This window comes from Furipterus horrens, unplaced genomic scaffold (assembly GCF_987537825.1).
Source record: "Furipterus horrens unplaced genomic scaffold, mFurHor1.1.pri manual_scaffold_5, whole genome shotgun sequence".
NCBI classification, from domain to species: Eukaryota; Metazoa; Chordata; class Mammalia; order Chiroptera; family Furipteridae; genus Furipterus; species Furipterus horrens.
In genome coordinates, this window is record NW_028327175.1 from 194,688,099 (window position 1) to 194,711,715 (window position 23,617).

Below are 23,617 nucleotides of genomic sequence, written 5' to 3' on the forward strand. Positions count from 1 at the left end.
CAGGCCAGCTTTGCAGTGAGAGGGACACAGGTTTCCGTGTGAGCCCTGCTGCTTGTGAGCTGCGCGGCCTTGGCCTCAGCCGCAGGAGTGCGAGGCAATCAGGTACCCGCCTCACGTGGTGCTGCGTCGAGGTCCAGGAGCCAATGCTGTAACGTAACGCACCTGGTGTGATGATGTGGCGTCACTGACTGGCAACTGGGAGGCTCTCCCGCAAGGCAGGGGCCCCGTGAGAGAGGAGACCCCGCCAAGCCCCTGTTGTCGGTTGTCCAACCCCCTTCCTGTCCTTGTCCACACACGCAATTTCGACCCGGGGGGCGCCTCCCTCTGGCCAGATTTGTGTACCCTCCCTTTCTGACAGAATCACCAAATGCGTTCATTTCCCGTTACTTACTGCGCGTTTCAATCAGAATGAATTCGACTGCAGGTGAAAGAAAACGGGGTTCCTTGGCGGAAACAACAAAAATGTTTACCTTGTGCAACAAGTCATCGGGGAAAAGGCCTTGAGGTTAGCCGCCCGGTTTTGTCCTTAAGACGGGCCCCTCCCGGTGGCCTCAGCTCCACAGCCTGCTGCTGGGCCATGAGGTGAGGCAGTTGGTTGGTTTGCTTCTTTTTCAACAAGGGAGCAAACTCCCTCCCAGAGGCCCCCTAGCCCATCTCCCCTTCTATGTCAGGGTCTGGGACAGAGCCACCTGCCCTCTCCTAACCCAGCCCGTGCCCAGGGGACACGGAAGGTTTCTGCGGGCTTCCACTTGCCACAGCGCCTCCCTGAGGCCGAGGGAGGGGACGCAGCAGGGACAGGAGTCAGTAGGCAAGAGGGGGACAGTGGCTGCCACTTTGCCCTCTGATCCCTCATTGATGACAGGAAGGACCTGGGGACCACAGAGTGGTTAAGTCCCTCATCCAAGGACACATGTGACTTTGCAGAAGGCCCAGGAAGAAAACCCCGCCCCCTGGCCCAGTAAGCTCCTACCACTTCCCCATGTGCCTTCTCTACTGACTGTGGCCGACTCGAAGCCGCCAGAGGGCAGGAGCACCATCCCTATGACTCCGAACTTGGCCAGAGACATGACATGGACAAAATCAACACTATCACAGAAGGGAGCCCCCCACGTGCCCAGATGCACCTCACCCGCGTCCAAGTCCCACGGCTGAGGAGCCAAAGCCCTTCCTGCCCCTGGAAAGAGCTTGGCAGGCGAGTCAGCGGGAACCCAGGGCCTGACAAACAGCATCTCTGTAGCTGCCTGGACACCTGCCAAGCTGCCTTATTCCCCAGGGCTGACCTCATGTTTCTGAAGAGCCTCAAGAAGCCTGAGGTCTGTGTTGCCTCTCCTGGTTCAGTACCTCCGCCAGCAAAGGAAATGGCCCAGGCCGGGGGCCACAGGTAGAGGTGGGAATGCAGAGCCCAGCGGCCCTCCGCACCCCTCACCCCTGCCCTGCCAGAGCCTTCTGCCTGAGCCCACACAGGAAGCTGAGCAACCACACCCTCTCACCTCCGTGATGAGGCCCGTCCTGATCTGTTCTCCTGCCTCCACCAATCCGAGGGTGTTCCTTGAAGACACTTTCACACTCTGGCTATTTCTGTTTTGTTTCAGACCTCTGGAAAGGGAACAAAAGGCAGACCTCATCGGAGGTGTTAACATCTCTGAAGTCAGTTCCGCCACCTCAAAGAGCACTGGAGAGCTCACGGTCAGGCTGTGGCTGGGCAACAAAAGTAATTGTACAGTTAGACCAGAGCTGAACCAGGCACCCATGCAGGCCTTCCTATGGCCACCCATTGCCCTGAGGCCAGCATGTGCCTGAAAACAAAAGCCTTCGTGCATGTTGGGCTCCACTTCCAGCTGTTCTCTCTGGTCAAAGGCCTTCTGGCGTGTGACAAGGGAAAAGGCTGATAGCAGACAAGGTGAACAGCAAGGAGCCAGAACCCCCAGGACACGTGCGCTGCCTTCCACCTCTGGGCAGGGCATCTTCTGGCAATCATCGCTACCCACCCACCCTGCAGCTCTAAACCAAGGCATGTGTTATTATCCATGTGCACTTAAAGGTGTTCGTTCCCCTTGTAGAACCACAGGCTGACAACGTGTAGCGAGGACAGAGGCCTCACTCTGGGCCACCCTCTCTTTGGGTTGCCCAAGGGGTCAGACACAGCAGCTGGTGGCTTTAAACTCTCCTTGTATAAGTTGTCCTCAGAACGGTGGCTCCCACTCCTCAGAGCTTGCAACGTCTGCATACCTTGAAAGGATGCAGGCTGCCGGGCTGTGCGAACAGAGTGGAATTTTCCATTTATAGAATAATAACCTTCATACCCCTCCGGGGGCCTCGTTCTCGTGGTAAGAGCTCAGAGATGTGTCAGCAAACCTGCCACGCTTCTGCAGGAGCCCCACGCCTTACGGGCTCTTTTATTTATTTTTGGTGGGAGAAGGAGAGGAAATAAAGGAATGACTTTTTCATTTGGGTGCCAACACAAACTTGAAAAAGGAACTGGGTTGGCAAGTGCAGAGTGTTACTGCCTGGTTTCAGGACTTAAACCAAGCTTTCGAGAGGAGTAGGTGAGGAAGAGACTAGGAAAACATATCTTCAACCCCTTACACAGACAGGTGGCCAGAACAGGCATCAAGTCATTCCCCGTGCCTGCCTCCCGCCTGACCCCCGGACGGCCCCTGAGGGCAGCGGCCCAAGCAAAAGGCATGGCCCCTTCTTCCAGTGTCCCCTGTGTTCTACACTTCATTTCTGCTGGTGCACACACGGACTCCTGGTGTGAAATACCTTCAGGGTCCGTGATATAGCAGGAAGGCCACCAAGCCAGGCATGATGGGACCCAGTGCATGTTCACCGTGTGACCTAAGAGAAGTCCTTCTCCTCCCTGAGTCTCATTTTCTTCATCTGTTACAGTAAGGCTGGACTGACTAAACCCAGAGACCCCTTCCACTGCTGACATGCTGATTCACTCGTACATTCCGATGGTAACTGGTACCAACACTAGGTTCTGGGAACCCTCCTCTGGGCCATTGTAGAGCTGCTGGGCACAACCAGAGCTATAAGTGTGGCCTCACACCTCACAAGGGCTGCCAGCAGCAGCCACCCAGCTCCTTGTTTCAATAGCCACAGGGGAAGGAAAGCCCTGCCCTGCCAGCCCTGCCACCAAAAGAGGCATGTCCCCCGCCCCACAGAACCCTACAAGGACCCTTCCCAATACCTGTCCCTGAAAACACAAAACAGTATTGCCCCTTCTCCTGGGAAGGGCATGAGCACTGCACACCCACCTAATCGAAAATCTTCTCATTTTTTTCCATTTTTATAAAAATATTGTATTCGTTTCAAAGTATTAGATTGTGGTGTTCAATATGTTTTGCTTTTCAAATGGCACATACACCGCAGATTTCTATACAGCCCCCCCAGGAGGGGGGATGGGGCGGAGCTTCACACACACACACAAATCCTAGGGCTGGAAGGTTTTCTGGCTCACTCCCCATCCCTACCTAAGTCACCAGTTAATGGCCACCCAGTCGCTGAACACTTGTTGGGAGGCCCCTGTGGACAGTGCTGCGATCCTCCACTACTTACTAAGGCAGAACCCTAACTTCTGTGAACCTCGGAGGTTTGGGCGAGGATTTCATCCAGCTGAAATTTCTCCGAAGTGCGGTGCAAACGTTAAGCTGATTGTTGGGTGGCTCTGACTCCCAAGCTGCATCCTTAGATCGCGCCGGTCTCACCTGCCCACAGCTTTTCTTGCTCATGCTGGTGAGGAGGTGGGAGGCGAGAAGGGGCTTCTGGCCCCGGGGACTCGAGGCTGGGAGATGGGTGGGTGAACCTTGGGGCATTCCCCCTTCGCCATACCTATGCCCATCCTTGGCAAGTCTCACCACTAGGCCAAGGAAGCCCGACGCCTGTGTCACCTGTTGAAACCTCGGTCCCCGTCACCTGTTCAAACCTAGGGCACAGAGACCCTCCCCGGGTCTCCTCTTCCCTACTTACCCCTCCAGGCCGCTCTGCGCCGGCAGGGCACGCCCCTGCCCCGGCTTCACCAATCAGCATCCGGAGCGGCACCAGTGGCTCCGGGGGGTTCTGGGCGGCAGCCAATTAGCGCTCGCGCCCGTGGCGGAGCCTCGCCCACCCCCTCCCAGCACGAAAGCTATCCCCACAGCTGGCGAGGCTGGAGCAGCGCGCGGGGCGCGAGAACCTCGGGGTCCGAAGAGAAGCGCGCGCCCGCCTCCGCTCCGCCTCTGTCCGGGGCGCGGGCGAGGTGGCCGGGGCGGGGGAGCGCAAGGGGCAGGGCCGTGGCGGCGAGACCCGGGGGCGGGGAGGAGCGGGGCCTGATAAAAGGCGGCCAGGCGGCCCCAGTCCCGCGGCCTGCCGGCGGACAAGCTCCACGCGTCTCCTCCGTCCGGTCCGTGCTGGTGGCTGTGCGGCGGCGCGCGCAGTCCGGAGCCCGCTCATGGAGGCTTTCCCCTGGGCACCCCACTCGCCCCGCCGCGGCCGCGCCCCCCCGCCCGTGGCGCTCGTGCCCAGCGCCCGCTACGTGAGCGCCCAGGGCCCAGCGCACCCGCAGCCCTTCAGCTCCTGGAACGACTATCTGGGGCTCGCCACGCTCATCACCAAGGCGGTGGACGGCGAGCAGCGCTTCAGCTGCGCCCGCAGAGAAGACAGAGACGGCGGCGGCGGGTCCCCGCCCTCCTCTTCCTCTTCGTCCTGCTGCTCGCCTCACGCCGGGACCGGGCCCGGGGCGCTGAGACCGATGCCGGGGCCGCCGGACTACGAAGAGGACGACGACGACGACGACAGCGACGAGCTGGGGTGCCGGGCCCGCTACCTGGGGGGCGAGCTGGAGCTGTGCACAGGCCCCGCCGAGGCCGGGCTGCTGGAGGAGCGCTTCGCCGAGCTGAGCCCGTTCGCCGGTCGCACCGCCGCGGTGCTGCTGGGCTGCGCGCCTGCCGCTGCGGCCACCGGCCAGGTGACGCCGCGCGAGGAGCGGGCCCTGGCGTGGGCGGCCGAGCCCCAGCTGCACGCAGCCTCGCGGCCGCCAGCTCCCCGGCTCAAGCCCGAGATGCAGGTGTGCGTGTTTTGCCGGAATAACAAGGAGGCGACGGCACTCTACACCACCCACATCCTGAAGGGACCCGACGGGCGCGTGCTGTGCCCTGTGCTGCGCCGCTACACGTGTCCCCTGTGCGGCGCGAGCGGCGACAACGCGCACACCATCAAGTACTGCCCGCTCTCCAAAGTGCCGCCGCCGCCGCCGCCCACCGCGCGTCCGCCGCCCACCGCGCGTCCACCGCCCACCGCGCGACCGCCGCCCACCCCGCGTCCACCGCCCACCCCGCGACCGCCGCCCACCCCACGACCGCCGCCCACCGCGCGTCTGCCCCCGCGCAGCACCAGGGATGCCCTGCCCCGCAAGAAGCTGAGGTGAGCCCGGTCTGTTGCCACCTGACGCCACGCGGGTCACCGCCTGTCCACGCTCATCTTCGGTCTGCGCACTATCTCTTTCTTGCTGTTGGGGAGACGGGGAGCTCAGCAGTTGGTTCAACTTGGGATGTCGTCTTGGTTGTTTCAAAGCAAGCTGGCTGTTCGGAGGACTGCGGCTGAGCTGACACTAAAATCTTGACTTCTCTCTGGTTTCCAGGTTGTGCACATCCGGACGGTGAAAATTGTGTGTATTCCACTAACTGAAATATGGCAACTTAGAGGCACTATTTACTATACACGTCGACCTATTTTAGATGCGCACTGGTATGAAATAGTCTCAATCTAATCTTGGATGTTTAATTTTATGAATGGAGGCAGCTTACTAGGTCTATTTTTTAAAAGCCTCTTAGTTGAACTTAAAACTGATGATTTTATGGGGTGTCAGCCAAATGACTTTTATTGTTTGAAACAATGTTTCTTAGTTGTCCTTAATCAGTTATTCTAACTCCAGGCGAAGCAAGCCCCTGGTAGCATCAGTTTTGAGAAGCGAAAGTTTAGTCAACTTTCCAGTATTGAGTGGGTAACTCCCACCTTATGGCTTGTTTCTGTCCTAGCTGGAGGTATAAAAATGCTCCATCTGTAGCAGGTAGAACACAGTTTATTCTCTTAAGTACCACACCTTTTATTACTAAACTAGCAACTAGCATTTTCCACCTTTAAAAACTGTGCAGTTATAATCATATTGTGTAAACACTTGGAAATGGTGCTGTTTAAAAAAATTGACTTGTGTATTTATCCAGTAACATATGAATTCATTAATCTTGCCTATAACTTTGCTACTTGGCTTTTTGTGTTATGGACCCACCCCCTTACCCATTTTCCAGTTCTGTAAAAACACTTGTGATACCAAGACCAAGAGGGAGTAGAACTGACCCTGAATCACTCAATTTCAAGGTTCCTAAATAGTGGCAAGCTCATTCCAGCTGTTGCCTCTCAAACAAAATGGAAGATGGAATCCTTTGTACTTTCTAGATTAATCTAATAACCTGTGTTCAAGAAGGGTCCACCCTGGGCAGTCTGGCTTAGGTGGTCCTCAAGCCAGAATAAGCAGTAATTATGGAGTTGGGGGTTGGAGACCAGGAACAAAACCTGTGTTCCCGTTCTCACTGGGAGACCCCAGTGTTTCTGGAAGGCCACCGGTTATCCATAAATGAGGTTAAACCTGATCCTTAGACAAAGGTCTTAACCACTGCTTTACCTACCACCCTCATTTTTCAATCCCACAAGTTGAATGCCACACTGTAACAGGTAGCTATAGACAGGAGGCAAAAATAGAAAAATGAACTCACCTGAAACACAAAATGCATATCTGAAAATACCAGCAAGGGATTTAATCTAATTATTTTTTGCTCCGTAAGACGCACATTTTCCCCCCAAAAAGTGGGGGAAATTGTCTGTGCGTCTTATGGAAAAAATATTGCATCACAGACTGTGATGTGTATCACCTGACCTGGGGTTCCCAAAAAACTAGAAGAGCACTTGAACCTTAGTCTCTCATTTGTTAATGACAGTGATGATTGTTCTTAATACTGCTGTTGACACTGTTCACTTTACATGGTTGAAATATTGTTATATTTTATTAAATATTTTAGTACACCATTTGGCTCAGAATATTTTTTTCCTTGTTTTCCTCCTTTAAACCTAGGTGTGTCTTGTGGTCAGGTGCGTCTTATAGTGCGAAAAATACGATATGTCAAGATTCCAGTAGAATTTCGGTAGAGGTTAAAACTGCTTTTATATTAAAGAGCTAACTTCCTCCACAGCAAACAGGCTTGAAGAGTATCTTGAAGGTGTTCTAGAGGCTGGGGTAAATAATCTTGGGTAGCTTGTGAGCCTTTTTGTTCGAGGAAGGTGCAACAAAACAGGGGAGGGATGGGGAACAGGCGTACTGTTTGGTGGCCAGTCTAGCCCCAGGCTGCAGAACTTCAGATCTGGCTGGGCCTAAACTCAAGTGGCTCAAAGCCATGGACTCACTTGTTTTGCTAGAAAATATACCAGCTTAAGTTAGCTGTGCTTTGGGGGTACTTTTCAAGTCACTGTGAACTCGAGTACCCCTCCCACTGTTCTCTACCTTTTCAGGAGATAGGATCAATGCATTCTTCAGACCAGAAAAAGTAGGCAGGCAGTTACTTTGTATTTTTAAAAAGAGCCAAATTATAGACAGTTTCCAGGTTTCAGGCATTTAATACACTTTCAATACAGAACCAAAACCGCTGGTAACACACTGAAAATGGATCTGTCTTGGGGTCCGGAGATGGTTGGTAAGGGTATCTAGAAGACCTTCAACCAATGTGGCAGTCATTATATTAACCCATTTAACACACACTCCATGTCACTCCCCTCCCAAATTTGCCTGCCTTTTCCAGCTAACATTTAAAACACACTGAGAGTACATTAACAGTCTTGACTACCATTAATTTTCTAGATCTCTTATGAAAAGTACAGTAACCACACATATATTGGGTTGGCCAGAAAGTCCATTACATTTTTTTCTGTAAAATAAGACATTTTCATTTTCACCAATAACTTTATTGATTTGGATATTTGGAGTATGTCAGCTGTTTCCTGCTATGGGCTTCTAGAGGCCAGGGCTGCTGCTAAACATCTTCCAATGCACAAGACAGCCCCACAGCAAAGAATCATTTGACCAAAATGTCAATGCCAAGAAACTTCACAAACCAATGTTGACAAGTTCAGTCACAGTATCTTCTTCATACAACTGCACAAATCCTTTTTGCGTTTCAGTTGCATTTTTACCCTTCCTGAAATAAAACATAATATACCAAAAATGCTGTGTATACTCTTTCATCTTCAATATTAAAATGGCTGCACACAAAACTTCAACTTTGTTTTTATTCAATGCACGTTATGACAGCCGTCACAATAACAAAATTGTTTCAAATAAAGTTAAAGACAACTAAGTGCTACTAGAGCTACTGTAGCCATCATATGGAAAAAAAAACTAAACGATCTTTTTGGCCAATCCAATATTGAAACATAACCTTCCAATTCTTCAAAGTTCAAAAATTATTTTAAGAACATATTACGGCCCTGGCTGGTGTGGCTCAGTAGACTGAGCGCCAGCCTGCAAACTGAAAGGTCACTAGTTCCATTCTGATCAGGGCATGTGCCTGGGTTGTGGGCCAGGTTCCCTTTTTTTTGGGGGGGGGGGGGGGGGGGTCGTCGTCAGAGGACCGATCAATGTTTCTCTCACACATCCATGTTTCTCTCCCTTTCTCCTTTGCTTCCACTTCTCTCTAAAAAATAAAATATTTTAAAAAGAGAACACATTACATATTTAGCTAAAAGCAAAACAACATACGGAATCCTCTGAAGAGCCTTACCAACTCCAGAGATATGAATTGCCTTAACCTGCCTGTCATCTGTAGTGACAGTTCCAGTGGCTTTTAATGTCTTTTAAGTTTCCTATGAAGTCCTTTTTTGAAGCTGCAGAATTACTAACTTTGACTATAACATTTGGCATATATTTATTATAAAATTACACCACAAATATATATGTACCCTAAGGGAAAGAAAAGTTGTAATTTTCTAGTCTGCTCTTAGCCACATGAGAAACATACTTTCCACAGTGTCCCATAAATGCCAATTAGCCTTGTAAAATTATAAATCAACCTACAGTCAAAACAGTAAAAAACAACACACAGGTAGTCCTTGACATAAAACATCCCACACAAACAGGCGCCAACTTCCTCCTGGTGGCCACTTCTGACAACTAGTGGAACTGCAATCTTTGGGGGGGCGGGCAGGGGGGCACTGTCTCCACCCACCCTTATCCACCTGTATTAACAGTAATGATACTTGATTTAGAAATGCAGTAGCGACGAGAACATGGAAGACTTCTGTACATTAGTGAGGTTGCTTGGTCAGCTTTCACATCTGTGGAAAGAGACATGTGTAGGGTGTGTGGGCTGTTCAGGTGCAGGGAGTGTAAGCTCAGAGCAGACTACTGCCCCAACTTTTTCTAGTATACTTGTTACAAAAGAAAATGCCCTTTCCCCACAAGACCTTTTAGAGAATTCTAGTTGTTTGAAAAGACTGCTAAATATTTAAAGTGCTTTTCCATCAATGGTAACATCAAACACTAAAGGCTGCATCTGCTCTCAATACTCCCTCTTCTGGCCTTACAGCTGTACCAACAAGAATTCTCACCACACTCAACATCTGAAATAATTTAAGTGCCTACAGCTACTAAGAAATTGCAACTAACATCCTCTGAATTATTATTTTTCTACACCACACACACCCCAATGCACATAAGCTCACAGAAACAACAGCACTATAGGGAAAGTACGGTGGTCCACATTAATGAAGGAGGCCATCTCAAGGGACACGTGCTATTCTCTTTTGCTTGAAAGTACACCTGGGTTATTGTTCTTTGATAGTAAACACTAAGACATTTAATGGCACAGGTAAAATTCAAGTAAACTGAACTGAATATGCAAACTCACCATTATAAACAAAACACTTTAAATACAACCACAATTCAACACAGAAACAAATTTTGTAAGTATTTTATTTATCATTAAAGAAAAAACACAGCAGCAAGTTCTGTGTTGGCTTCAATGAGACCAAAGTTAATCTTTAACAGAGCTCTGACACCCCAGAATTGAAGTCAACACAGTCGTTACTACAAATTACTTGGTGAAAGAACCTATCCTGAAAAGAAATTAAGAAAAAGAATTTAAACAATTCCTCCAAACCACACATTTATAAATATTGTCATATTTAAAATGTTTGAAAGGCTGAATTCTCCATTAATGGAAAAGCAGTTTGCTATTGGCAACAGAAAAAAACTCAGCAAGTTTACCAAATGCTTTAAAATTTAAAAGCTGTAACTGTCTTGGATTCACACGTGAGCAGTGTTCTTGTCATTACAATAATGACTGCAAATTGCTTTATACTCACCTTCTCTCAAGTACAATCTACAGGAAATCCCACTGTATCCAATGTTTGTAAAGTTTACTGCGCTTATAGTGAACCTAAAAACTTTTTATATTTAGCTGATACCTCAGAACACTAGAGGCATGTCTCAACTGCTAACGGTGTGAAAATTGTTCCAGCCCCCTGCTTTTTCAAGTCTTGAAATACGTTTTCTATAATAGAACCTTACCTCATTCCAAATCAATATCAGTTCTATACCAAGGTACGGGCATTACGCGATACCTGAAGGGTTCACATTTTAAATTTATTTTTTAGTTTTCCTTTTTTGTAAACAAGTGATTGATGAAATAATGCAACATCTTAAATTCCAGGAAATGGCGTGGTTTTCCAACCCTCTGTGGAAACGGTGCATGATCGATCTATAATATAGGGTGAATACAAGTTCATGCTTTGTGTGTTACGGTGAGACAACATTAACAAATCCCGTTGAGACTGGCTGAAGCACAGGTATAATAATCCGTGAATGCGATCACACCTATGTGAGACACGGGTGTGCACCCACTACTCTGAGGCTTAGCGTCGCACTGTAGTCCACCCGTCTTCATCAGTCTCGTTTTTCGTACGACGAAGAGGCTCCCTGTCTTTCTCCGCTCTCCAGGTCTTCTCCTTTTCACCTTCTCTTTCTCGGTCTCTTGAAACGGCTGGAGGAGGCACACGACGAGGAGTATCCCGCTCTTCCACCCGGTCATCTTTCCTGTCATCAGCAGCACGCCTCCAGGAACTTGCTAGAAAGTTTAATGAAAAAAAAGACAGAGAGAGTAAGTCCGTACTATCCTCTATCAGAGGAGATGAAAAAGAACCTCAGCAAAACGAATGCCCCCGATTACCCAGAAACCCTGTACTGAAGACAGTGACATGGAAACGTCAATAAAAGCGAAATACATTTTAACCTTTTTGTTACATTTTCTTACAAAACCGTTAAAACAAGATACAGACTTGGGGATATAATTTAAATTTGCAAACAAGAAATCACTGGCCTGGGAAGTGTCCCAATTATTTTATTGGGTTGGCCAAAAAGCTTTGTTTTCTCCCCCTTAAGATGGCTCTAGTAGTAGTACGGCTTAGTTGTCTAACCTCATTTGAAACAATTTTGTTAGGTTGTATTGTGACAGCTATCGTATCAGCATGCATTTTTTAAAAAATTACCAAAAATTGGTGAATTTTCGTGTAGCCATTTAAATACTGAAGATGGAATATGCAAGATTTTTGGCATATTATGCTTTAGTATTTCAAGAAAGGTAAAAATGCAACTAAAGTACAAAAAAATTTGTGCAGTGTATGAAAAAGGTGCTGTGACTGATCAAACATGTCAAAAGTGGTTTACGAAGTTTCGTGTTGGAGATTTCTCACTGGACGATGCTCCTCAGTCAGGCAGACCAAGTGCAGTTGATAGCGATCAAATCGAGACATTAATTGAGAACAATCAATGTTATATCCCACATGGGAGACAGGTCACATACTCAAAATATCCAAATCAATAAAGTAATTAATGAAAATGAGAAATGTGTCTTTTATTTTATGGAAAAAACCATACAGACTTTTTTGGCCAACCTAATAATTCTACAAAAAACAAAAGCTACGACAAAGTGACAAAAATATGACAGAATGAAAAATTTAAAATTAAAAGGATTTCTGGCTCTTGTTGAAAATAAGAATATTTTTCACTATGGCTAAAAGATACCCTTATAATCCAGTTGTACTAACAAAATATTAAAGCTTGTAAGACAATTGCTTAAGTGCAATGCTCATTTTAAATATTAAAAGTATTTTTTACTAAAGTTTCAATCATTACAATTTCAGAGAAAGAACATCTGATTTATATCTTGTACTAATCTATGACCCTACTTTTAAAAAACTGATACACTGTTTCCTCATTTGCATAAAATAAACTCATATATTTTGCATACTATCCAATTTTATTAGTCTACTACTACGCTGGGTTGGCCAAAAAGTTCATTTGGTTTCTTCTGTAAGATGGCTCTAGTAGTGTTTAGTTGTATTTAACTTCATTTGAAACAATTTTGTTAGATTGTATTGACAGCTGTCATATCAGCGTGCATAAAAAAATAATCAAAATTGATGAATTTTTGTGTAGCCATTTCAACATTGAAGATGGAAGAAAACAGACAACATTTTCAGCATTATTATGCTTTATTATTTCAAGAAAGGTAAAAAAACTGCAACTGAAACACAAGAAAAGATTTGTGCAGTGTATGAAGAAGGTGCTGTGACTGATCAAACGTGTCAAAAGTGGTTTGTGAAGTTTTGTGCTGGAGATTTCTTGCTGGATGATGCTCCTGAGACCAGCTGATGTTGATAGCGATCAAACTGAATATTAATTGAGAACAATCAACGTTCTACCATGCAGGAGATACCCAACATACTTAAAATATCCAAATCAATAGTTATTGGTAACAATAAAAAAATGTGTCTTTTATTTTACAGAAAAACTAAATGGACTTTCTGGCCAACCCAATATTTTGAACCTAGAGATAAGCTAAATCCACAGAGCAACCACTGACTATGTTTATGTTTGTTGAGAACCATGAACTCAAAACTGAAATACCACTGTCTATCTTATTTTTGGTGTTCATATAAATTTATGAGATAATTAAAACCCAAAATTCCCTGGAAGTTATAGTTCTCCAACAGTTCAGCAGCTGTACAGACAGTCTCTACCTTCTTCACGCTCTGCTCTGAGAGGGGGTCCTCTGCGGTCTCTGTCATCCCGTCTTTCTCTTAGATCACGGCGATCATCTCTCTCCCGTCGGCGGTCATCTCTGTCCCTATCATCACGGCGACTTGAATCTCTCCAGCTCGAAGCTTCCTCAGCTGATCCTCTTCTCCAGTCACCTTCATCCCTGTAGCCCATTCAAAATGACATGTTAAGTTCTGATATTAGACTACATGGATAATTACAAGTAAATAAATCGTAATATACGGTAATCCAAGAGTTTATGAATAGGGACAAAGTTTAAACTCATGGCGGTCACATAAGAACACCTGGCTGGTGTGACTCACTGGATTGAGTGCTGGCCTGCGAACTGAAAGGTCACTGGTTCAATTCCCAGTCAGGGCACGTCCCCGGGTTGCAGGCATGTGAGAGGCAACTCTCACACAACAACGTTTCTCTCCTTCTCTGTCTCCCTCCCTCCCTCTCTCTCTAAAAATACATAAATGAAATCTTAAAACAAAACAAAAGAACACCTGGATGTCTGCTATCCAACACGGTAGCCACCATCCACACGTGGCTCCTTAAATTTAATCAACTAAAATAAAATCAGGACACTCCCTCAGTAACACTAACCATATTCCAAATGGCCAATAGCCAAATATGACTGCTGGCTACTATAATGATCATTAGAGATACAGGACATTTTCATCCCTGCAAAAAATTCTATTGAACAGTAAAGATTTATCAGTACAAAGCCACTTTGGCCAAAAGAAGCAAGAATTATCACTAATAAAAGTAAAGGGGCTTTCTGAAACCTATATAATTTTATTAACAACTATCACCCAAATAATTAAATTTAAGAAGTAAAGGAGCTTTTAATAATTTAAGGGCAATAAAACTGACTGACCTAAAACCACAAGGAAAAAGCAGTGGACCGATGAAGGTCACCTGCACCTGGTCCCACTACCAGAGTTACACAAACTGTAGACAGTCACACCGCTCATGCTTCCATTTTCACACTTTGTTAAGAAGGAACATTCAATTAGATGACCTCTGAAGTTCTTAAAAAAACAAACAAAAACTATGATTCTAATAGATAAATTTAGGCAGGGGGAAGAAAAGGAGAGCTATGTCTCAAAATGGTGGGGAACACCCAGGAGTATCTGAGATAATCCTAACTGGAATGCCATGAATAGTTTCAAATAGAACATCGCACCTTGGTCGCCTGAAACGATCCTCTCGATCCCCATCTCTCTCTCTGTCCCTTTCTCGCTCCGGGTCCTTGCCACTCTCCTCACGATCTTGACTCTCTCTCTCTCTTTCTTTTTCTCTATCCCATTCACGTTCTTCTGATGGTCTTGACTCTCGAGGTGGACCCCAACTCTCTTCTCTGGCCTTTTCTTTCTCTCTCCAACCACCTATTTTTTTTTTTTAAAGAAGAAAAAATGATTTTTACTTAAGAAACACACTGGTAACTATGAATAGTGTGACTTTAATGTTCGCATTAACCCATCACCATTCTCAATACTAATTGAAGACACTCCAACCTCATTAAAAAAAAAAAAACTAAAGCCATTTACCTCATTTCACAAAATCCCCAGCTCCTATTTATGACTACCTCTCCTGTTTTTCTAACATACAGGAACATATGCCATAAGAAACATAGAGCCTGGGTTGCATAACCTGCATGCAGATATTCTAGTTATAAAAAATCTGTTTTGATGGTAAACAACTTATTTAAGCCAAGAACTTAAAGGGCGGTGCGTAGAAGCTAGATCTCTGACAGAGTCCCAATTATACTTTCATTTCCATCTTGAAACATTTTCAAAATCTCTATAACCAAAAACACTTTTATTTCATATCCCTGCCCTCCCACAAAATCATGACACAAGGATAAATCCTTTGACCCAGCCCAATACCTCTCACGCTTATCCATGGAATGTCAAAATCTAGGTATTTATAGATGCACACAAAGAGGCCAAAGGTAACGGAGGTTTCAATGAAAACACATCACAATTGTAAGGCTAATGACTATCATGGCTGTTAGCATTTATATTACCACGCACGATAGCACTATTCCAAACTCATTACCTCAGTCAATCCCATCCACAGCTCTTGAGCTAAGTAGATTTCATACTTGCTAATTTGCCTATATGCTAACATTTATTTATTAATACTAAAGAACTTTAACAATCACTCGCAGACACGTGCAGAGTAGCAAAATATTTGAGTCCCCTGACAAGTACAATACAGTCTCGGCTGAGGTTTCATAAGGCAATGCTCTGCTTCCTTGCTGCGTCTCTTTTGGAAGGTCTAGTTGGTGCCATGTTTTTGCATTTTTATGCTTTTAGTTGGTGACTTCACTGTTTAAAATGGCCCCTAAGCATTGGTCTGAAGTGTTTTCCAGTGTTCCCAAGCACAAGGAGGCAATGGATGAGAAAAGTACTTGTGATAGATAAGCTTCATTGAGGAATATACATTACAGAGCTTCAGCCATAAATTTAATGTTAATGAATCAATAATATATATTAAGTAAGGTATCTTCAAATATAAAAATATAAAAAACAAATTATGTATTGGCCGGTTGACAGAACTGTTGTAACCAGAAGGGTCACAGAAACCTAAACTAGTATTTTCCCTAGGAGCAAATGGTTCGGTATTCAGAGACCTTATAAAACACAACAATCACAAACTAATGATACTGCCATCCTCATTTTACATGAGGCACAAAAGTTAAGTGGCTGCCCAAAGCCATACGGCCAGACAGTAGAGCGAAGAGACAGAAGTCTGCAACAGAAACCACTAAGGGTACAGGCAAGGCAGCTGCTCACTTAAATTCGCAGTGAGAACAGATTACATGGTTATTGCACAGAGGCTAGACTCGGAGGTGAGAGCCAGCGGAGACCAGTGCCACCAAGGGTCCAAAGAACGAATGGTGGTGGCCCAGAGCCAAGTATATGCAGGGGGAACAGAAGTGGGTAGGCTTAAGTATAAGGAGAATTGACAAGACAGAACTAAACTAAATGGAAGATTTACCCTAAAGGAAGAGAGAGCCAGATGTGCAGCTTACACAACCAGATGGAGAAGTGGGCGCCTGCATGTGTGTGTGTGCGGTCAGCTCTGACAGACCGAGTTGGAAGTGTCGTGACACTTCCAGGCGGAGATGTGCTATGCACGGTACGCAGGTGGAAGGCCCACGTCTGAAGGAAGGAAGGAAGTCATCTGGAGACTATGATAAAAATTCACACACTTCTATGCAACTGCTCAAGAGGAGTGAAGTATGAAACGATGATCAGGCCTCAGACTGACAAGGAAATGAGCCCTGGCCATGTGTACAACCCCATGGCTGGCAAGAGTACAGACAATGTTCCCGAATAAGTGTATTTTGCTTTTTGTTATTTGTTACAAGGGGGCTGGTCCAGGACAGAACCTAAAGGACAAGGACACTTAAAAAGTATGGACACAGGAGGACGAGCCCTTAAAAGAAGCCGTCAAAAAGGCAAAACAGCAGAAAAAAGGGTGAAGTCATTTGCTTTGGTGTGTGGGGTACTGAAGTTAAGTAAGCTTTGACCTAAGTCACTGCAGAGAAATTCAAGAAAAAATAACCGATCAGCTTTCCCAGAAACTAATAGGAATATAGACCAATCTGCCATATATCCGTTAAAATTCTATTTTTTTTCCATTGAAAAACACAGGTTTTTTTTGTTTGTTTGTTTTTTTAATCAAAATATAGTCATTTGAGCCCTGACCAGTGTGGCTCAGCTGGTTGGGTATCAGCCTGCAAAGCAAAAGGTCAGATTCCAGTCAGGGCACATGCCTGGGTTGCGGGATTTGGTCAGAGCATGTGTGAGAGGCAACCGACTGATATTTCTCTCTGTCTCTTTCTCCCTCCCTTCCCCCGTCTCTAAAAGTGAACTGACAAACAAAACAGAACACAGACTCACAGAGAGCAGGCTGACAGCTGGGGCGGGGCGTGGGGTGGTGTTGGAGGGATCGAGCGAAAGAGGGGAAGAACTGACAGACACAGACAACGGTGTGGTAATTGTTGGGGGGAGGGTGTTAAAGAGGGGGAAGAGTGTATGCAGGGATAAATGATAATGGATAAAAATACAATAAAAATTAAATAAATAAAATCTTTAAAATAATTTTACCTGGCTTGACAAATGGTCTCCAGAGACCAGGTCTGGAGTCTTCGCCCCTTCTGCTGGGAATCCGATCATCATCAGTCCGTCTTGAGATCCGTTCATCATCCATGTTTCTCCAAGGACCCCTGTCATCATCTGCACCGCGCCTGGGAATTCTGTCATCATCGGCGCTCCTCCAAGTTCCTCGATCCTCATCCACGCCGCGCCTGGGACCCCGGTCATCATCCACGCCGCGCCTGGGACCCCGGTCATCATCTAAGCCGCGCCTGGGACCCCGGTCATCATCCACACCACGCCTGGGACCCCGGTCATCATCAGCATTACGCCAGGATGATCGCTCATCATCGGCAACACCTCGCCGCGGTCCCCGGTCCTCATCCATCACACGTCTTGGTCCTCTGTCCTCATCGGCTGTCCGCCAGTTTCCTCGGTCCTCATCCAGTCCTCGTCTGTGTGGTCTGTCGTCATCCACATGACGCCAGCTTCCCCGGTCTTCATCGCCAATTCGTCTGGGAGGCCTGTCATCATCGCCAATTCGTCTGGGAGGTCTGTCATCATCGCCAATTCGTCTGGGAGGCCTGTCATCATCGCCAATTCGTCTGGGAGGCCTGTCATCTTCTGCGTTACGCCAGGAAGGCCGGTCGTCGTCCGCCCCACGGCGAGAGAACCGATCCTCATCAGCGGCACGTCTGGGGCCTCTGTCATCATCCGCGCCGCGCCTGGGAATCCGGTCATCATCTGGTCTATGAGAAGGCTCCTTCTCCTCATCTTCCCCCAGCCGCCTCGGGCGATCTTCCTCTCTTCTGAGGGGCCTCTCCTCGTCCCGCCCTTCTCCGCGTCTCCACTCCCTACAAAGCAACAAGCCAAACAGCTTTGTTTCCAAAAGCACGTGGTCCTTTTGGAAATTATTTCACTTACCTTTAAAAAATCACTGCAGTGTAAATTCATTAACCCTACTCATAAAATAACATACAAAACCTAAACTCCTAGAGCAACAACCAATAAGACAATAAGGAGACAGCTGCCTTTCTTAAAAGCGCCTGCACTTCTCCAGGAGTATCTCGGCGACCCCATTTGAAGGATGGTTTGAAAGGAAAACATGTTATGAGACTGTTCATCCTTACTCTAACCCCAACACTATTCCAAACCTCATTTCTCAAGATCTTTGTAAGTCAGTAATTACATCGCTGTTGGAGTAAACTACGAGAAACATTTCAGTAACAGACACGCACACCGTTCTTCCCAGCTCTGCTTTCCCCACTCGTACAAAATAAACCAAGTTAGAAAACTACTAAGTTATTAACACAACCTATGATTAGTGGGAACCACGCTCCCTGACCCTACTTACTTCTCAGGCGGGCCTCGTCTCCACTCAGAATCCACTTCAGACCCTTTCCTCCACGTGCTGTCGGCATCTCTCTCTCCCCAGCGCGAGTCCTGCAGTAACCGAAGTTAGTAAGATGCACTGCACTGGCAATGATTACAACTGCTGGTGTTATCAAACAGTTCTGTACTTATGTTAAAAATCTTAAGTCCTTAAATATAAATAAGTTTTAAAATTGTTTCTCTTTTAACCTGAAATCAGACTGACAGGACAGTGAAGCTGGTATTCGCATGTATTTTGTGGGTGGTTTTATAAATGGTAAAACGCCACTTGAAAGCAATGTGCCAGGATCATTAAAATGTCTACAGATTTTCTCATACCTAGAAATTTCCTTTTAAGATTATGTGGGAAAAAAAGCCAAGTGTCCCAAAATGTATATTACAATGCCTACTGAACAGAGGTGGAGCAAATGAAATGTCTAAAAGGGAATGGTTAGATTAACAGTATTTCCCTACTCAAAATATTATCTGTCAATAAAAATTAGAGAAAGAGTGTGGGAAATACTCAGCACCCTTAAGGTGAAAATGTAAACGTGGTGCAGCCTCTGTAAGGGGTGACACACCCAACTTGAACCACAAACGCCTCTGCCACAGCTTGACTGCTCCCACAAACACAACCCAGTGCCGCAATCAGAAAAGAACAACATAAAACACGCTCTAGGGGTGGGTAGAAGGACTAAAATAAAAACCTGACTGAGCAGAGGGTAACTACAACCCTTTATAGGTGACTATGAGGATCTTAATTTAAAATGAAAAATGCGCTTTGGCCACAAAACCCCCCAAGAACAACGAGCAGTAAGAAGCGGTGAAGGACGAAAACAGCCAGATGGTAAGTCACCTGCCAGCATGGCTACCGACTCTGGGCTATCTTTTAAAAGGGGGGCTTTTCCAAGAGACTTTCTCAAGTGAACACTGTGGGAGAAAATACGACCTCAACTGGAAGTGTAATTTATGCTCTCCCTCCAGTGGAGGGAGTGTCCACCCCAAAAGACCAGGTTTCTCCCACCCTTCATACTCACCCTGCAAATTAAATTCAAAGAACTGAAGTTAAGAGGTTTTAAGATAAATATTAGAATCTCAGAAGATTTTTCCTGGGTGGCTACGAGACATTAAACAAACGAACAAAAAGAATTCCAAAAAATTACCATGATCACCAAACCTTTAAATTCACTTGACAGATCAAACAGTAGAACAGGCCCCACAGAAAAACATATAAACGAAACAGAAATCTCAGAAAACCAGTTGCAAACAGACCGAGGTGAAAAAAGTAAAACATTAAAAAAAGATAAAGAATAGAATTTTGAAAGACCAAAATAGAAGAGAGGAAAAAATTTCCCTAAGAAAAGGAATTTCGACCTTCTCTAAGTAAATTAAATCCTCTGACTGAAAGGACACATATGCCAAAAAGGGTGATTCATTAAGACCACACACTTAGGTGCCTAAATAGAGGACAGAGAAAATTCTAAAAGCTTCCAAGGAATAAGTGTCTACCAAGACTATTTATTATCATGAACCCCACCCCAACGAGTATCAGAACAGAGAGGACAGGTCTCTAAGTCACTGAGGGAGGATTCTGAATCCGCTGAATCACTGTACCATTGTTCAACTGTGAGATAAAAATAAAAACCTCTTTTGAGACATACACCAAGACATTCTGAAAAAAATTAAGAAGATAAAATACAAAACAAAAAGTTATCTGCAAAGGGGAAAAGGTGATACAGTGTAAATGTATTTCAAACTAAATCACATTTGCCAACATGGCTGTGAAACTTAAATGAATCCTTAAATAAAGAACATGTTTTAATGCTCTGGAAGCAAATATATAGAGCTGATTGCAATAAAACATAAATAAAAGTATGCTGAGAACTTCATTTTGTTCTGAAGAGACAGAAGAGTTCTCAAAATTCACAGGCTGTTAAAGGTACATAGATTTTGGAAAACATTAATGGTCATCACTAAAAGAATAAAGAAAACAAAGTCTGGCTTAAAAGAAAACAAGGAATAGCAGGGACATGGAGGCAAATAAAAAGCTCCACACCATATGTCAGAAATAAAAGTGTAACAGTTACTATGCTAAATTGAATAGATAAAACTAAAAACTCTCTAATTAAAAGAGAAGGTGAAAGTAGGAGCACAAAACAAACAAAAGGTTGAAATGAACAAAAGGAGGAACACAGATTTACAAAAACTAAAAGAAAATAAGTCACAAACCCACAATCCTAAGTAAGTTACCTTACTTTATTAAGAAAATGAAGTTCCCATAAATCAACAGGGTGAAGCAAATTAAATAACACAACTGTTCTGGTTTCATACATACACATAGAACTTTGTGTCCAAGGAAAAACTACTCGTAAAACCTGATCATGTTTTAAGACACAAGGGAAAAAATGCATTAAATTTAAAAAAAAGTAGAAACTATACAGGCCACAATCACTGATAACAGGAAAGTGAAGATAGAAATTAGCAACAAGAGTAACAAAACTGACAATGTATCCACTTACATATAAAACTGAGACCCAACACTACACAGGTAACCTACTAACGGTTCCTCCGATACAGACAAGGCCTTGGTAAAGGTATGGCACAGATAAAGGAGTGGAGAAAAGGCAGGCAAGAAATCCTCCAGCTACTTAGCTTTTAACCTTAAAAACAAGCAATAATTTGTTTAAGAGGCAGCCTGTGCACATCCCAGGGAAAACAAAGAACATATAGGTAGATGTAAAGACACACGATAAAGCGTAAAACCAGCTCAGACTGGCTAAGAAGAAAATGGTATAGATGAAGCCAAAGAAAAATAGCAGTAAAGATGAAAGGCCTTGACTGCTAAGGCATGTTTTAACCTTTGGTTCTACGTAATGAGCACCAACCAAAGGAAGGTTTGAAAACCAAGAGCAGATGTAATGAGCAAACACATATCATCTTATGAAAAATCAAGCGGGTCACAATGTAGAGGGAGGTCTGAAGCTGCGGGGAGAGTTACCAGGGAGAAGAAGAGTAAGCAGCCCAGTAAGTAATACAGACAAAAGGAAACTCTGAGTTAAGGCAGGAATGTAGAAACAGAAAGGACAGAGAGGGATTCAAACCTCTGTGATTTAAGTGGGTAATAATGCCACCAGTCAGGACGGGGAATTTAAAGAAACACAAAATAGAGAGAAAGGAAATAGGTCAGTTCTGGGCATGCGTGCAAATTAAACACAATAAATAGAGCAGCGTTTGAACCTCTTAACAATCTTGTTAAAAGGAAGACTCTGATTCAGAAGGTTTGGTGTTGGGCCTGAGATTCTGCATTTCTAACAAGTCCCAGGGGATGCTGAATACTGATGTTCCACCAGACCCAGCTTCAAGTGCCAAGAAGTTAAGAGAACTCATATCATCCTCTTAATTCACAGCAACTCCTTCCAAGGAACACAAAACAATCCCTTTTTCATAGCACTAATGAATGTTATCTTTTGTCAACTATTTAGTCTTTTGAGGTTCAATAAACCAAAGCCTATAAAAATCTCAGCTTCACTAATATAAGTTTAATTTTCTCCCCTTAAGAGCCTGTCTTTGGGAAGACAAAGCAATAACCAGAGACGTGAATTTAACCAGTTTAAAACACTAAGCCCAGACATCACCACATGCACTGACATACATGTATCGTGCAAGAAGAATGCTGATAAACACAAATCATCCCAGGGAAAACCAATGTCTAAATACTCACCTTCCTAGAAAGCGGATCATCACCAAGCCTTCTCTCTTCCTCTCTACGGCGCTCCCTTTCTTCAATTTCCAACTCCCTTTGGCGTTTTTTCCTTTCTACTTCTTCCAACTTCTTGACCCGCTCCTGATATTCCCGAAGCTCTTCCTCGCGTTTTGCCCGTTCAGCACGTTCTCTCTCTTCACGCTCTATGTAATGTATTAGGTTAGAAAGTGTGCCTCCTATCCACATCTTTCCCTTACTGCTAGGTCTACTTTTCTGGTATTAAACATGCAAAATACAGAAAAGTAAAAGCTTTTTAAGAATTTAAAAATAGCTTACAATCAGCAGAAGGGCAGGTGTTTGAGAAAACAAGTATTATGCCACTCATCATTAACAGTTGTGTAATGACTTAAAAAAATTCTAGAAATCCTCCCCCCAACACCTAAGCATCTGTGGTATCAGAAAAAAGAATCACTTGACAGACTTCATCTGGCAGGTAATCCTAAGTAAATGTTAATACTACATATGAGAGGGGACCCAAAAAACCGGAATTTATAAAAAATTGTGTATTTATTCTTACATGTTTAAACTGCAGTCACCCTCAAAGTGCTCTCCATTTGAAGCAATACTCCTGTCAAGGTGTTTTTCCCACTGCTGAGAACAGTTGTTGAACTCATCAATTTTGATGCCTTTTAGTGCTTCTGCAGTTTTTTATTTCACCTCTTCCACAATGACAAAACATTTCCCTTTGAGGACTTTTTTTTATTCGGGGAAACAAAAAATGCCGCTCAGATGAGATCAGGTGAATAGGGAGGGTGAGGCACAGGATTCATGCCGTTTTTGGTCAAAAACTGAACACTCAGTGCAGTGTGGACAGGTGTACCCACAAATCACCCATCATGAAATAGGCAAACGCACTGAAAGTCTTCAAAAAAAAATTCACTGAGGCGTTCTCACTGAGGCTGAACGCAGCCTCTCACAACAATGCCAGCCAGTACGCTGATACAGACGGGTTCTTAGAAGAACATTCACCTAGCAGGGGAAGCCCTCCAGAAGATAATTCTAGTTTGCTTTGTTTTGTTTTGAAAGGGCGCGCGTGCAGGGGGTGGGGGGTGGGGGGTGGGGGGTGGGGGTGGGGTTGCCGGGGGCGGCTCATAGAATACAGTGATAAAAATTTAAAAGGTAGGATTGAAAGAACACCAAAAATGTGAAATTCAACTAGTCGCTGAAGACATATCTTCACATATAACAAATTTCACACAACTAAGTTAAGACCTCAGAAACTGAGAACTAGTTAGGTGTAGTTAA

At 45.0% G+C, this 23,617-nt stretch overlaps 2 protein-coding genes across 2 annotated transcripts in view; one reads left to right on the top strand and one right to left on the bottom strand.

The window, feature by feature from the left end:
- The first annotated feature begins 4,432 nt into the window (after positions 1-4,432).
- Positions 4,433-5,407, top strand: NANOS1 (nanos C2HC-type zinc finger 1). The gene is made up of 2 exons (XM_090279570.1): positions 4,433-5,262; positions 5,371-5,407. The coding sequence occupies exons 1-2, from the start codon at positions 4,433-4,435 to the stop codon at positions 5,405-5,407; spliced, it is 867 nt and encodes a 288-aa protein (XP_090135696.1).
- A 4,572-nt stretch (positions 5,408-9,979) lies between these two features.
- EIF3A (eukaryotic translation initiation factor 3 subunit A) overlaps positions 9,980-23,617 on the bottom strand; it is a 37,488-nt gene continuing 23,850 nt past the window's right edge. The window contains exons 17-22 of the mRNA XM_090278678.1: positions 22,331-22,515; positions 18,593-18,681; positions 17,251-18,092; positions 14,316-14,517; positions 13,105-13,286; positions 9,980-11,150 (exon numbers count right to left, since the gene is read on the bottom strand). Of these exons, the coding sequence (XP_090134804.1) occupies positions 10,939-11,150; positions 13,105-13,286; positions 14,316-14,517; positions 17,251-18,092; positions 18,593-18,681; positions 22,331-22,515 (1,712 nt within the window). The 3' untranslated portion in view covers positions 9,980-10,938. The remainder of the gene's footprint in view (positions 11,151-13,104; positions 13,287-14,315; positions 14,518-17,250; positions 18,093-18,592; positions 18,682-22,330; positions 22,516-23,617) is intronic.

What these genes read in the sequence shown, in the direction of transcription:
- NANOS1 (XM_090279570.1), top strand. Translation starts at nt 4,433, where the DNA reads ATGGAGGCTTTCCCCTGGGCACCCCACTCGCCCCGCCGCGGCCGCGCC. An exon ending in GCGCGTCCGCCGCCCACCGC is followed by an intron (nt 5,263 to 5,370) that starts GCGTCCACCGCC and finishes GCCCCCGCGCAG; the next exon opens with CACCAGGGATGCCCTGCCCC.